This window comes from Bufo gargarizans, chromosome 3, assembly GCF_014858855.1.
Source record: "Bufo gargarizans isolate SCDJY-AF-19 chromosome 3, ASM1485885v1, whole genome shotgun sequence".
Taxonomy (NCBI): Eukaryota; Metazoa; Chordata; class Amphibia; order Anura; family Bufonidae; genus Bufo; species Bufo gargarizans.
The window spans coordinates 63,243,778-63,259,474 of record NC_058082.1 but is presented as its reverse complement, the minus strand read 5'-3'; the positions used below and the strand labels follow the sequence as shown (position 1 = coordinate 63,259,474).

The window sequence follows — 15,697 nt, the reverse complement described above, 5'->3', positions numbered from 1 at the left end:
GAGGGAATGGTAACCGCCTAACAATCCCTGAGCCTCTCCCTGACTGCGGACAGCATGAGCAAGTCCTGATGGTGAATGAACTCATACGCTGGAACCTAAGCCCTGCTGACACTGAAGCAAACCCTAACTTAGGGAGCGGGGAATGAGACAGCCAGTACCTTCTACCGTGAAGGGACCAGCGTCTCCCTGAGACCTAGAAGCAACACAAGCACAAAGAGGAGAACAGGAGGACTTAGCTTGAGACGAGCAGGAAGTAGAGGATCCACAAACAACCTGTATAGAACTCCAGAAGGAAAATATTAACCGCAAAGTCAGCAGTAAGAGGCGGACTTATATAAAGCCTCTTAAACAGCTAACGAGCAGAACTTGTGGAGAGGGTGGGATCCTGCCCACAACAACAAACAGAAGGGAAACACAGAAAGACCTGTCAGATAGACTCACGCGCTGCAAGTCTATCCGATCTTCTCAGATCTCTTACAGGGCAGGCAGTGACATTTAAGCTACTTTCACACTAACGTTTTTTGCGGCTCCATCATGGATCTGCAAAAACGATTCAGTTACAACAATACAACCGCATGCATCCGTCATGAACGTATCCAGTTGTATTATGTCTTATATAGCCATGACGGATCCGTCATGAACACCATTGAAAGTCAATGGGTGATGGACCCGTTTTCTATTGTGTCAGAGAAAACGGATCCGTCTCCATTGACTTACATTGTGTGTCAGGAAGGATCTCTCTTGCTCCGCACCACATCGCAGACAGAAAATCGCTGCTTGCAGCATTATTCTGTCCGCGATGGGAGCGCGACCAAACGGAACGGAATGCTTTTTGGTGCATTCCGTTTCGTTCAGTTCAGTTTTGTCGACATTGACAATGAATGGGGACAAAACTGAAGCGTTTTCTTCCGCTATTGACATCCGATGACGGATCCCAATAGTGGCATTGAAAACACTAGTGTGAAAGTAGCCTTATTCATACACTTCCAAGAAGAATAAAATAGAACCACCACAACAGTTCATGTAAGTTATCATCTAACTTTTGAGTTCCATGTGCACAGTTTATTTTATTATTATTAAAGCGCCATTTATTCCAGGATGCTGTACATATGAAAGGGTGCACATACATAATTCAAAAACGAGTACAATAAGCATGAACATTAAACGTTACAAACTGGTACTGGAGGAGAGAGAACCCTGCCCATGAGGGCTTACAATCTACAAGGGAGGGGGGAAGGATACAGTAGGTGAGGGTACAAGCTGCACATATGGCAGTATAGTGGCAGCAGGGTTACTGTAGGCTGTAGGTGTTTGAGTCTGTGTGCAACTGAAATAGATCTTTTAGACAATTCTTCTTGGAAAGGCAGGTTTATTTTTCAAGATAAAAGACAAAGCAAAATAAAGAGAAGATTAAAAATTGATTAAGACGGTAGAATGGCCTTGGATGGTATGGTGATTAAATAGTAACTGCTAATATCTTTCTCAAACAAAAGATTCTTATACCCCAGATGACGAAAGCAGATCATTAACACAGTTTAAAATGGCGCAGTCTACTGCAGTGCACTCACTTTAATATCTAAGGGAAGTTACACCTCTTTTATACTTCGCATGTCTTGATTGGGCACAAGTTTTGCTATATGAGGACATCCAAACATTCATATGTATAAGAAGAGTTACAACTATTATTACAAGTTATGATTCTTAGTTGGCTAAAAGTTTCCGAACATATTCAATCATAGGAATGTCTAACATATTCTCTGTGGGACCATATAACACTAACCCTTGACATTTCTTCCTCTTAGCTCATTTTCCCTAAAAGCATTTGTTTGTCTTAAAACACAAACCTAACATTTGCACTATTGTAAACATATCCACACCCTATTCTAGAAGAATCGGTGAACTGTATTAATCTGTCACTAGACACCTTACCAAACTGAAAAATATCTTGCTTTTCTTAAAAATCAATATTGAGACAGCAGTTTCATAACTGGTTGTGCTTGTTCCTGCAGGGTGGTACATCCAGAAAGGGAAATAAAGAGCCTGAGCCGCCTGTAAGACTGTTCCAGATTCATGGGACAGAACCTTCCAACACCAAAGCTGTGGAGGTTCCTGCATACGCGTCTTCCCTGAACTCCAATGATGTGTTCTTGCTCAAGACACAAGCAGAGTATTTCTTGTGGTATGGAAAGGTGAGCATGGACTAGACCAATCCTTACAACGTCTCTACTATGCAGAGTGGATGCTGGTAGAGAGATACAGACTCACCGTTGTATACATGCTTTTGGGAATGGCTGATAGGCTTATACAGGGGACTATTCCCATTAAAATGTTGATATTTACACATATTATCTGATGAGTAGATAAAGTAATGGATCCTGAATATATCTATGGTCAAACCCCAGAAGCAGGGGCGGATTGGCCAAAGACCTTACAGGGAAATTTCCTGGGGTATCTGATGTCCAGGCGGCCACCCAAGCCCTGCTGTCTGCCACTGGCTAGGTACATAATGAGATCTCAGGGGTAATTAATGCTGGGAGAATCAGGTACTCAAGTACCAGCGACCACACATGCCTCCTGAATTCAGCTGCTCTGGACCACATCTCACTTCCTAAGCCCCCTGCTCCACATCTTAAACAGAGAGAACTAAAGGTGGACAGAAAATAGCAGCTATTGATGGCCACCACAGAGGGACAGCTTTTGGGGCAGTAGACTGTGCTGCTCTGTGTATACAGTTCTGATGGGATGATATTTTGCACTATGGTATTGCTGACCCCACCTATTTGTGTTGCCCTGCCTTCTGTCAATACGACATGGGGCCACTTTTAAGATATTTTTCCAGGACCATTGTAGGTTCCCAGTCTGCCCCAGCTCAGAAGGTATACGTTTCTCATCTCCCAAGCTCCTTGTCCCTACCTGGTGAATAATGTATATACTGTACAAACAAGCTCACGTATCTGTATAAAACGTACATATTCAGATTTAATCTTTGTGTAACAGGGCTCAAGTGGAGATGAACGAGAAATGGCTAAACAGTTGGCAGCCATTTTCTGTGATGGGGATGAAGAGACATTGGCAGAAGGACAGGAGACTGTGCAATTTTGGGAGGTTCTAGGAGGAAAGATGCCATATGCTAATGACAAGAGGTACCACATTATTGCTAGGATACAGTTCTGTGCTTGGTACAAAAGCAGTCCTCCTTTATTCTTGTTACTAATCAGGTCAATGACAAGGCCCAAGAGAAAATGAACTCTCATAAAACATTCAGCGGCCTGCATGGTACTGCCCCTAACCCTTACAGAAATGGACGATTTTCTGTTTGTGTTTTTCACTCCCTGCCCTCCAAGTGTGTGTGACTTTTTGATCACTTTTTCCAAAATACGTACGGGCATTTTTGCATGCAGCGATGCCCATGATGTGTATTTTTTTTATTGGTTAAGTATTTTTAATTTTGGGGAAAGGGGGCGGTGATTTTAACTTTTATATTTTTAACTTTTAAAAAAAGATTTTTTTTAAAAAGTCACCCTGGGTAACTATACCTGGCAATCATTAGACTGCCCATTGTGTTCATTGATGGCAATATAGCCATCATTGGACACTTAATTTTCCCTATAACAATACAGTGCTGCCACCTAGTGGAATGTATTAGTATATTTTATTAATAGCTGCCGAAGCCAGCTCGAGGCTTCGGGCTATTAGTACAGTGTAACAGGTGCCCTGATCACAGCTGAGGAACACTGTTACTGGAGAGGGAGTGTGAGGCTCCCGCTTCCAGACTGCTCAGATGCCGTGGCCACATTTGGCTATGGCATCTAAGGGGTGAAGTGTATGCGATCAGCCTTAAGGCTGAACACATACTGTAGATGTGCCGCAGGTCTCGGCTATTTGAAACAGCAGAAACCCGGCAGCAATAGCACTCGCTGCATGTGTGAGTGGATGACATGTTTAAAGACGCGACTTTAGCCATTCATATACGGCAGAGGTCATGCAGGAGTTAAAGGGGTATTCTGGTTTCTATTTTTTATTTTTATTTATTTGTTTATATAATAAGGAATTTTACAATTTTCAAATATACATGTATTTTCATTTTGCTACCAAATACCCCTATATGCACAGCAGGATGGTATAGTAAATGTATCAGTTAGTCCTTTCTGATACATCGATGGCCTAACCGAAACGTGGCATCAGTCATGTGACACCACTGACATTCAGTAAGAACAATGTAAGATGTGCTTCTACACTGACAGACATGACAGGCTTGATGGTGTCACGGCTGAGGATGGGGAAAACCCTCAGCCGTGCGGTATCAGCAGATGGAGTCGCTGCAAGGCCAGGACAGAGAATTAGGGAGCTGGTCACCTCCTACACATCCCTAATTCTGACCCTGTCTCCTATCCGTATGAGCCAACCCTGAAGGTAGTAGGGCTCATACTCCGGAACCTGATATTCCTGCTCGCTCTCAGGGTGGCCCTGGACTAGGAGCAGGGTAAGACGACCCGTTCCTCCTAGACACGGAGGAACAGGAGTCTCACTGGCCAAGCTACATAGAAAAGGGAAACATAAACAGACATATGGCATTGACAGGTAAGTGAGACTAGTACCACACTTACCTGCCACAGACACAAAACCTGGAACCCACGTGCAAGTGCTGTTATCCACAACCAACACCAAGGACACAGCACACAACAGATATCACACGGGAACCCAGTAAACCATATGCTGCAATAACACATAAACCATAAACTAACACCAGACATAAAGTTTATGAGCACCAGGGTGGCCCTCACTGGCAGATGGTAAATAACCAGGAGGATGTCTCCAGCAAGCATGGCTGAAGCACCCTCTCTGACTACTGCCTTACACTGAGGCTTTATAGGGCCAAATAGCCACACCCACAGTCAGACACACCCAGTGCACACACACACACTAGGAAGGAAGTTAACCCTTCCAACACCAGGGAAGGGAAAACATCAACTTAACCACTTCAGCCCCGCTAGGTGAAACCCCCTTCATGACCAGAGCACTTTTTACACTTCGGCACTACACTCCTTTCACCGTTTATCGCTCGGTCATGCAACTTACCATCCAAATGAATTTTACCTTCTTTTCTTCTCACTAATAGAGCTTTCATTTGGTGGTATTTTATTGCTGCTGACATTTTTACTTTTTTTGTTATTAATCAAAATGTAACGATTTTTTTGCAAAAAAATGACATTTTTCACTTTCAGCTGTAAAATTTTGCAAAAAAAACGACATCCATATATAAATTTTTCGCCAAATTTATTGTTCTACATGTCTTTGATAAAAAAAAATGTTTGGGCAAAAAAAAAAATGGTTTGGGTAAAAGTTATAGCATTTACAAACTATGGTACAAAAATGTGAATTTCCGCTTTTTGAAACAGCTCTGACTTTCTGAGCACCTGTCATGATTCCTGAGGTTCTACAATGCCCAAACAGTAGAAAACCCCCACAAATGACCCCATTTCGGAAAGTAGACACCCTAAGGTATTCGCTGATGGGCATAGTGAGTTCATAGAACTTTTTATTTTTTGTCACAAGTTAGCGGAAAATGATGATGATTTTTTTTTTTTTTTTTACTTACAAAGTCTCATATTCCACTAACTTGCGACAAAAAATAAAAAATTCTAGGAACTCACCATGCCCCTCACAGAATACCTTGGGGTGTCTTCTTTCCAAAATGGGGTCACTTGTGGGGTAGTTATACTGCCCTGGCAATTTAGGGGCCCAAATGTGTGAGAAGAACTTTGCAATCAAAATGTGTAAAAAATGACCGGTGAAATCCAAAAGGTGCACTTTGGAATATGTGCCCCTTTGCCCACCTTGGCAGCAAAAAAGTGTGACACATCTGGTATCGCCGTACTCAGGAGAAGTTGGGGAATGTGTTTTGGGGTGTCATTTTACATATACCCATGCTGGGTGAGAAAAATATCTTGGTCAAATGCCAACTTTGTATAAAAAAATGGGAAAAGTTGTCTTTTGCCAAGATATTTCTCTCATCCAGCATGGGTATATGTAAAATGACACCCCAAAACACATTCCCCAACTTCTCCTGAGTACGGCGATACCAGATGTGTCACACTTTTTTGCTGCCAAGGTGGGCAAAGGGGCACATATTCCAAAGTGCACCTTTCAGATTTTGCAGGCCATTTTTTACACATTTTGATTGCAAGGTACTTCTCACACATTTGGGCCCCTAAATTGCCAGGGCAGTATAACTACGCCACAAGTGACCCCATTTTGGAAAGAAGACACCCCAAGGTATTCCGTGAGGGGCATGGCGAGTTCCTAGAATTTTTTATTTTTTGTCACAAGTTAGCGGAAAATGATGATTTTTTTTTTCTTCTCTTTTTTCCTTACAAAGTCTCATATTCCACTAACTTGCGACAAAAAATAAAAAATTCTAGGAACTCGCCATGCCCCTCACGGAATACCTTGGGGTGTCTTCTTTCCAAAATGGGGTCACTTGTGGCGTAGTTATACTGCCCTGGCAATTTAGGGGCCCAAATGTGTGAGAAGTACTTTGCAATCAAAATCTGTAAAGAATGACCGGTGAAATCCGAAAGGTGCACTTTGGAATATGTGCCCCTTTGCCCACCTTGGCATCAAAAAAGTGTCACACATCTGGTATCGCCGTACTCAGGAGAAGTTGGGTAATGTGTTTTGGGGTGTCATCTTACATATACCCATGCTGGGTGAGAGAAATATCTTGGCAAAAGACAACTTTTCCCATTTTTTTATACAAAGTTGGCATTTGACCAAGATATTTTTCTCACCCAGCATGGGTATATGTAAAATGACACCCCAAAACACATTGCCCAACTTCTCCTGAGTACGGCGATACCAGATGTGTCACACTTTTTTGCTGCCAAGGTGGGCAAAGGGGCACATATTCCAAAGTGCACCTTTCGGATTTTGCAGGGCATTTTTTACACATTTTGATTGCAAAGTTCTTCTCACACATTTGGGCCCCTAAATTGCCAGGGCAGTATAACTACGCCACAAGTGACCCCATTTTGGAAAGAAGACACCCCAAGGTATTCCGTGAGGGGCATGGCGAGTTCCTAGAATTTTTTATTTTTTGTCGCAAGTTAGTGGAATATGAGACTTTGTAAGGAAAAAAGAAAAAAAAAAGAAAAATCATCATTTTCCGCTAACTTGTGACAAAAAATAAAAAATTCTAGGAACTCGCCGTGCCCCTCACGGAATACCTTGGGGTGTCTTCTTTCCAAAATGGGGTCACTTGTGGCGTAGTTATACTGCCCTGGCAATTTAGGGGCCCAAATGTGTAAGAAGTACCTTGCAATCAAAATGTGTAAAAAATGGCCTGCGAAATCCGAAAGGTGCACTTTGGAATATGTGCCCCTTTGCCCACCTTGGCTGCAAAAAAGTGTCACACATGTGGTATCGCCGTACTCAGGAGAAGTTGGGCAATGTGTTTTGTGGGGTCATTTTACATATACCCATGCTGGGTGAGAGAAATATCTTGGCAAAAGACAACTTTTCCCATTTTTTTATACAAAGTTGGCATTTGACCAAGATATTTTTCTCACCCAGCATGGGTATATGTAAAATGACACCCCAAAACACATTCCCCAACTTCTCCTGAGTACGGCGATACCACATGTGTGACACTTTTTTGCAGCCTAGATGCGCAAAGGGGCCCAAATTCCTTTTAGGAGGGCATTTTTAGACATTTGGATCCCAGACTTCTTCTCACACTTTCGGGCCCCTAAAAAGCCAGGGCAGTATAAATACCCCACATGTGACCCCACTTTGGAAAGAAGACACCCCAAGGTATTCAATGAGGGGCATGGCGAGTTCCTAGAATTTTATTTTTTTTTGCATAAGTTAGCGGATATTGATTTTTTTTTTTTTTCTCACAAAGTCTCACTTTCCGCTAACTTAGGACAAAAATTTCAATCTTTCATGGACTCAATATGCCCCTCACGGAATACCTTGGGGCGTCTTCTTTCCGAAATGGGGTCACATGTGGGGTATTTATACTGCCCTGGCTTTTTAGGGGCCCTAAAGCGTGAGAAGAAGTCTGGAATATAAATGTCTAAAAATGTTTACGCATTTGGATTCCGTGAGGGGTATGGTGAGTTCATGTGAGATTTTATTTTTTGACACAAGTTAGTAGAATATGAGACTTTGTAAGAAAAAACAAAAACAAAAACAAACAAAAAATTTCCGCTAACATGTGCCAAAAAAAATGTCTGAATGGAGCCTTACCAGGGGGGGGTGATCAATGACAGGGGGGTGATCAATGACAGGGGGGTGATCACCCATATAGACTCCCTGATCACCCCCCTGTCATTGATCACCCCCTGTCATTGATCACCCCCCTGTAAGGCTCCATTCAGACGTCCGTATAATTTTTACGGATCCATGGATCGGATCCGCAAAACATATGCGGACGTCTGAATGGAGCCTTACAGGGGGGTTATCAATGACAGGGGGTGATCAGGGTGATCACCCCCCTGTCACTGATCACCCCCCCTGTAAGGCTCCATTCAAACATCCGCATGATTTTTACGGATCCATGGATACATGGATCGGATCCACAAAACACATGCGGACGTCTGAATGGAGCCTTACAGGGGGGTTATCAATGACAGGGGGTGATCAGGGTGATCAGGGTGATCACCCCCCTGTCACTGATCACCCCCCCTGTAAGGCTCCATTCAGACATCCGCATGATTTTTACGGATCCAGGGGGGTGATCAATGACAGGGGGGTGATCAGGGAGTGTATATGGGTGATCACCCGCCTGTCATTGATCACCCCCTGTAAGGCTCCATTCAGACGTCCGCATGTGTTTTGCGGATCCGATCCATGTATCCGTAAAAATCATGCGGACGTCTGAATGGAGCCTTACAGGGGGGTGATCAATGACAGGGGGGTGATCAATGACAGGGGGTGATCAGGGAGTGTATATGGGTGATCACCCTGCCTGTCATTGATCACCCCCCTGTAAGGCTCCATTCAGACGTCCGCATGATTTTTACGGATCCATGGATACATGGATCGGATCCACAAAACACATGCGGACGTCTGAATGGAGCCTTACAGGGGGGGTATCAATGACAGGGGGGTGATCAGGGAGTGTATATGGGTGATCACCCGCCTGTCATTGATCACCCCCTGTAAGGCTCCATTCAGACGTCCGCATGTGTTTTGCGGATCCGATCCATGTATCCGTAAAAATCATGCGGACGTCTGAATGGAGCCTTACAGGGGGGTGATCAATGACAGGGGGGTGATCAATGACAGGGGGTGATCAGGGAGTGTATATGGGTGATCACCCGCCTGTCATTGATCACCCCCCTGTAAGGCTCCATTCAGACGTCCGTATGCTTTTTGCGGATCCGATCCATGTATCCGTGGATCCGTAAAAATCATACGGACGTCTGAACGGAGCCTGACAGGGGGGTGATCAATGACAGGGCGGTGATCAATGACAGGGGGGTGATCAGGGAGTTTATATGGGGTGATCATGGGTGATCAGGGGTTAATAAGTGACGGGGGGGGATGTAGTGTAGTGTAGTGTGGTGTTTGGTGCGACTGTACTGAGCTACCTGAGTCCTCTGGTGGTCGATCCTAACAAAAGGGACCACCAGAGGACCAGGTAGGAGGTATATTAGACGCTGTTATGAAAACAGCGTCTAATATACCTGTTAGGGGTTAAAAAATTCGGATCTCCAGCCTGCCAGCGAGCGATCGCCGCTGGCAGGCTGGAGATCCACTCGCTTACCTTCCGTTCCTGTGAGCGCGCGCGCGCGCCTGTGTGAGCGCGCGTGCCTGTGTGCGCGCGTTCACAGGAAATCCCGGCCCTCGCGAGATGACGCGTATATGCGTGACTCTGCGCAGGGCTGCCACCTCCGGACCGCACATCTGCGTTAGGCGGTCCGGAGGTGGTTAAAGGGGAAGTGCACACAACACATATATCACCCCGTGCACACTGATAAAAGGCACACCTATAGGAGAGGTTGCCAGGTGCAACCGCATGCCTACAGCAGCAAGCTGCCTAGCACCGCTCAGGCTTCTCTGCTGCCACATACACAATGTTGCCAGCGGCAACCACAGGTGAGGCAACATATTATAGCCCTCACCTGTGATTGACAACAACACCAAGCCACTGACAACCGCATGCGACCACAAGAGTCACGACCAAGACCAAGACTGATGCCATGAATAGTCCTAAACAGATCTCCTACGGATGCATCTTACAGGGCTAAAATGGGCTGTACCATTTTTTTCTTCAGAGAGAGAGAGGCTATTGTGTGGATATAGTAAAGGTATACATGTATATTAGAAAATTATATAACTGCCTATTATCTAAACAAATAAATGTGATCATTATAACGGGAATACTTCTTTTAAAATATCATGTAATCTTGTAATCTAAATGCATTTTCTGTCTGATGTTCCTTTCAGGCTTCAGGAAGTGGAAGCAGATGTCCTTCCTCGGCTGTTTGAATGCTCCAACAAGACTGGGCGATTTATTGTAACCGAAGTCATGGACTTCAACCAAGATGATCTTGACCCAACTGATGTCATGCTTTTGGACACATGGGATCAGGTCAGCTGAAACATATTCATATATCATATATCATAATACCAACACGGTCATTATGGGGAGCAAACTACACAACTGGATTTCCCTTTATGGGCCAGAATGATATGCCTCTCTAGAAGGCTTCTGTTTTAGTAGACCTTTGACACCCAGTCATTACACGGATGACCCTTCATTTTAATGGCAGACTTCTAATTCTACATTTCCACTATTGTGGACACTGCAATGAATTTCCCCCCAGTGATTAATGGAGGTGACATAAACCAGACCGGGAGTCATGAGCTGATGGTTGCACCGTTTCAATGAGACAACCACTTAAAACCAGAGCAAAATCCACACAACCCTTTAGACTATTGCAATATCAGTATTCTTACATTACCAGACAAATTCTATATTATCATTGACATTACAATATGATTTGTGTACTGTTACTGGTTACAAATTGCAAGGTAGGTTTGTGACAACCTGACAACTGTGCTTAGTTGCAATAAAGTAATATTAGATATTTTGCTTCTAAACTTGATGCATAATTTCTTGACATCACCCGATAAACTAAATTGATGTTAAAACAAAATTAGCATTTCTGTTCCTCCACAAGGTATTCCTTTGGATCGGAGTGGAAGCCAATGATGTTGAGAAGAAAGAAGCAGTGATAACGGCCGTCGATTACCTCAAGACTCATCCAAGTATCCGAGATCCAGAAACCCCAATACTCATCATCAAACAGGGATTTGAGCCACCAAACTTTACAGGATGGTTCTTGGCTTGGGACCCACAGAAATGGAGTGTAAGATATAATATAGCTATGTTACTTTTTTATACGTTGCTTTATACAGAAAACAGAAATCGCAGTTTAAAGGGTATGTCCATAAACAGAGGGATACTGCTCTACTGGGCATAATTCGCAAAGAATTGATTACGAAAAGTGGATCTTACTTCGTTGACAAAGACCCACATACAGTTCCAACGAGGGATGAACTGGTGAAGAAAAGCAGAGCATTATTTTAATAAAGACTATGCATTTTGTCTGCAGGCTGCGCACTTCATCAGATCTAGCCACTTCTTGAACTATTTAGACTCCTACCTATGTTTTTAACACTATAGACCTGATGATGTGCACAGGCCTGCACGAAGGGCATGATCTGTATTTAAAAAAATAACACTCCTTATTTTAAAATATATTTCTTAATGCAATCTAAGATCATTCAACATCATAAAAAATTCAGGACAAGCCCTAAAATGCTATAAAATAAAAAATATTATACTCGCAACTTTCTACTGCGCTGTTCTCTGCAGTACTAGTCAAGTTCTCCTGACGCTGATGGTTTACAAACTGCAGCACGTCACTGCTGCAGCCAAGCACAGTCCTCAGTGGCAGACTGCTGAGGACCGTGATAGACTGCAGCGGTCATATGCCATATCCAGGCATGTCACTGCTGTTGTCTGTAAATAGACAGAGGAAGAAGAACTGGACTAGCGCCGCAGAGAACAGTGCAGGAGAAAGTGGTCCTTGTAGCATGTTTTTTTTTTACTTTAAACCATTTTAGGGCTTGTGCAAGATTTTAATTATTTTGACAACTCTTTTAAAGGGCATGTCTTCATCGACCTCCATGTCCAACTATTTGCATGGACACATCATTGTAATTCACCTGAATAAAATGCTGTTTTCTTTTTTTGATGACCCGAGGCTCAGTTTCTGAGTTATGATACATTTTCTTAATATGCAAATTAGGCCTTTAGTGCATTTAGACTGTCTTACATTTAGACTCGCGCTGAATGCTCCGAAGTTATGGAGAGGCTGGCGCCTCTTCATAACTCCGACGGATCCACGGCCAGCTATGGTCTAAAATGCCAGTCTTAATAAATGTGCCCCTAAGATCTTTTAAACTTTCATTAAACGTATGTTCCCAATCTTTTGCCTTTTTGCAAAAAGGGGTTCCGTTGTTCCGTGATCTGTGTCTGTTTTTGTTTCCGTGTGTCTTCCCTTATTTATGGAGGATCTCCAGACATGAAGAAAAGTAAAAAAAATCTAGGTCAAGTTTGCCATGCAAATGATAGGAAACAAATGGACGCGGACGCGGATGACAATCTTGTGTGCCTCCGTGTTTTTTCATGGACTCATTGACTTGAATGGGTCCGCGAACCGTTGTCCGTGAAAAAAATAGGACAGGTTATCTAGGTTTATGTCTAGGGCCCGTGATGTAGGCAGATTTTCTATGAAGCCTGACATGGCACGGAATAAATCCATGATATTTCTAATTCTATTTAGAATAAATCTTTTTTATTGTTTTGAAAAGGCAAAGGAGTAAGGGATCATAAAAGCTTGGTTTACATTGAGGCTTACTCATACAATTAGGCTTACTCATACAATAGCAATATATATGAGTTACTTTATATAGCAGAAATAGGGTGATACAAGACCCTTCAAAAAATAAGCAATAACAATAATAAGGAAAAGTGGGGAGGAAAAAGGGGGAGGAGGGGAGGAAGGAGGGGTAGGGAGGTAGTGATGGTATTAGTAAAATGGGACTGGTGAGTGAGTATCATCTGGATCCCACCACTCCCACTCCTATCACTAATTGATTGAGCATTTGGGAAAGTTAGGAAGAGTAGTTAGAGTCAAGGAGCCATGGACTCCAGGTGAGCTGCCTAGATTTGAGAGAGATAACCGTGAACGGTAGTGAGTGTTCATATCTACATGATGCATTAACTTCCTGTATAACTTCTGAGATGGTCGGTGGAGCAAGTTGTTTCCAGTGGTGAGTGATTATCAGCTTAGAGCTAAGAAGAATATGCCCTACTATGTTCCTATATGGGGGGGGGGGGGGGGCTATGTTATGTATGCCTAAGAACAGTAGAGCTAGTTCCGGGAGTGGTTCCATGGGTTGAGCTGTTAGACCAGATAGTAAGTCAAAAACACTTTGCCAGTATTGAGCGATTATGGGACACAACCATAAAATGTGTAGCAAGGATCCCATGTTACCGCAACCTCTCCAGCAGTAAGGGGAGGTTGAAGGGTAGATTGTATGTAGTCTTTGCGGAGTGAAATACCAGTTTAGGAGGGTTTTCAACCCCGCTTCATAGTGAGTGATGCATTTAAAGTTATAAACTAAGAATCTAATAGCTAAGGCCCAGGTTTCATCAAGAAAGGACTTTCCCAACTCCAGCTCCCATTTTTTGATGGGTAAGGATTTAGTAAAAGTGGCTTTATCTCCCAGCGTGTTTTATGGCGTGTGATTCAATCTGGAACCAAGCTTTCGTGCCACCTGAGGACCACCATTCCCGAGCGAAAGAAAGAGCTATCACTGCGAAATAGTCCATAATATCAGGGAGACCTAGTCCACCAGCATGTTTTTTCTTGGACATTTACGCCTGAGCTTCTCTGGGTTTGGATGTAGCCTGCGCTTTCTTAAAAAATATAGTAGGGACCGGGATTGGGAGGGCCCGAAATATATAAATGAGTTTGGGAAGGGTCATCATTTGAAAGGATGCTACTCTACCCACCCATGACACTGCTTTCATTGAGAAACGTTTAAAGTCATTTAAACGGAGGGGGTCATAGTTCCTAGTGTATAATAGGGAGCAAGGCGAAGTAATCTTGACTCCCAGGTATGAAAGTTCAGATGGTTGCCAATCTAGGTTGTGGAAGGATTTTAGTGAGGCTAATTCTGCTGAAGGGATATTAATGGGAAGAGCTTGAGATTTAGTGTTGTTGATCTTATAGTGGCAGAGGAATCCGTAATGGGAAATCACTTTCAGGGCATTGTCAAGTGAGTTGATAGGGTCAGTTAATGTGAGGATGATATCGTCTGCGTAGAGTGTGATTTTATGGGAGTTTTCCCCCACTTGTACCCCGGAGATAGAGGTTGAGTTCCTGATAATCTGTGCTAGAGGTTCTAGTGCAAGGATAAATAATAAGGGTGAGAGGGGGCACCCCTGTCTAGATCCGTTGGTTATGTTAAATGGATCTGAAACTACCCCGTTAACCCAGACTTTCGCGGAGGGGAAGGAGTAGAGGCTGCGGATAGCCCGTAGTATTTGTCCCGAGAAGCCCATTTGGCGAAGGGTGGAGAATGCGTAGTCCCAATGCAAGCGATCAAACGCTTTTTTTGCATCCAATGTGACCGCAAGCATTGGGAGGTTCTGCAATTAGACGTAATTAAACAGGTCCACAATCCGTCTGGTGTTATCGGATGCTTGTCGCCCAGCTACAAAACCCGTTTGGTCAGGGTGGATTAGAGAGGGGAGTAATGGGGATAACCTATTAACAATAAGTTTGGCGAAGATTTTAATATCAGAAAATTCTGGGGTATGTCCCGTGTTTTACCGGATTTTGGAATAGTGACTATCAGTGCTTATAGCATGTCTGGGGGAAAGGGATGTCCTTCTTGTACCTCATTGAACAGGTCTAGCATGTAAGGTGTAAGAATGGGTTGGAATTGATAGAAATATTCATTAGAGAGCCCATCAGGTCCTGGGGATTTGCTCAGAGGGAGCGATGCAATTATCTTCTTGATTTCTGGGATTGAGAATGGGACATTAAGTGATTGTAGTTGTGAATGGGTAAGTGTAGGGAGAGATGCATGTGAGAGGAATTCTTCAAACAGGGTAGAGTCATTTTCTGGTAGTGGGGTGCTATCTTTTAAGTTATAAAGTGCTTGATAGTACAATTTAAATTGGTTAGCGATGTCTCGGGGATCTATTAGTTTTGCCTTAGTTGTGGAGTGCAATAAGTGTGGTATTTTGGACTAGGATTGCTGAGTTTTTAGTTGTTGCGCCAGGAGACGACCCGCCTTGTTTCCTTGGGAGTAATAGTTAGATTTAGGTCTGAGGAGGGATTTGTGGTAATTTTGGAGCAGTAAGCTACTGAGTTTATTTCATGCTAACCTAAGTATGTTGGAGCATTGGGGTGTGGGAGTGGTTTTGTTTATTTTCTCCAACCTAGCTATTTGCTCTAAAGTTTGTGTAATGTCCCGCTCTCTAAGTTTCTTCTGTAACACTCAGCTTAATCAAGGAGCCTCTTATGTACGCTTTATGAGTTTGCCATAGAACAAATTTGTTAGTGACTGATCTGACATTAAAGTGAAAGTACTCTTTTCATTG

The 15,697-nt window shown here is 43.4% G+C and overlaps 1 protein-coding gene across 2 annotated transcripts in view; it reads left to right on the top strand.

Moving 5' to 3' along the window:
• The window catches only part of AVIL (advillin), an 80,869-nt gene that overhangs the window by 52,417 nt on the left and 12,755 nt on the right, over nucleotides 1–15,697 (top strand). For both annotated transcript variants that reach the window (XM_044284732.1, XM_044284733.1), the window contains exons 14-17: nucleotides 2,010–2,189; nucleotides 2,998–3,143; nucleotides 10,456–10,600; nucleotides 11,193–11,381. In XM_044284732.1, coding sequence (XP_044140667.1) covers nucleotides 2,010–2,189; nucleotides 2,998–3,143; nucleotides 10,456–10,600; nucleotides 11,193–11,381 — 660 coding nt within the window. The remainder of the gene's footprint in view (nucleotides 1–2,009; nucleotides 2,190–2,997; nucleotides 3,144–10,455; nucleotides 10,601–11,192; nucleotides 11,382–15,697) is intronic.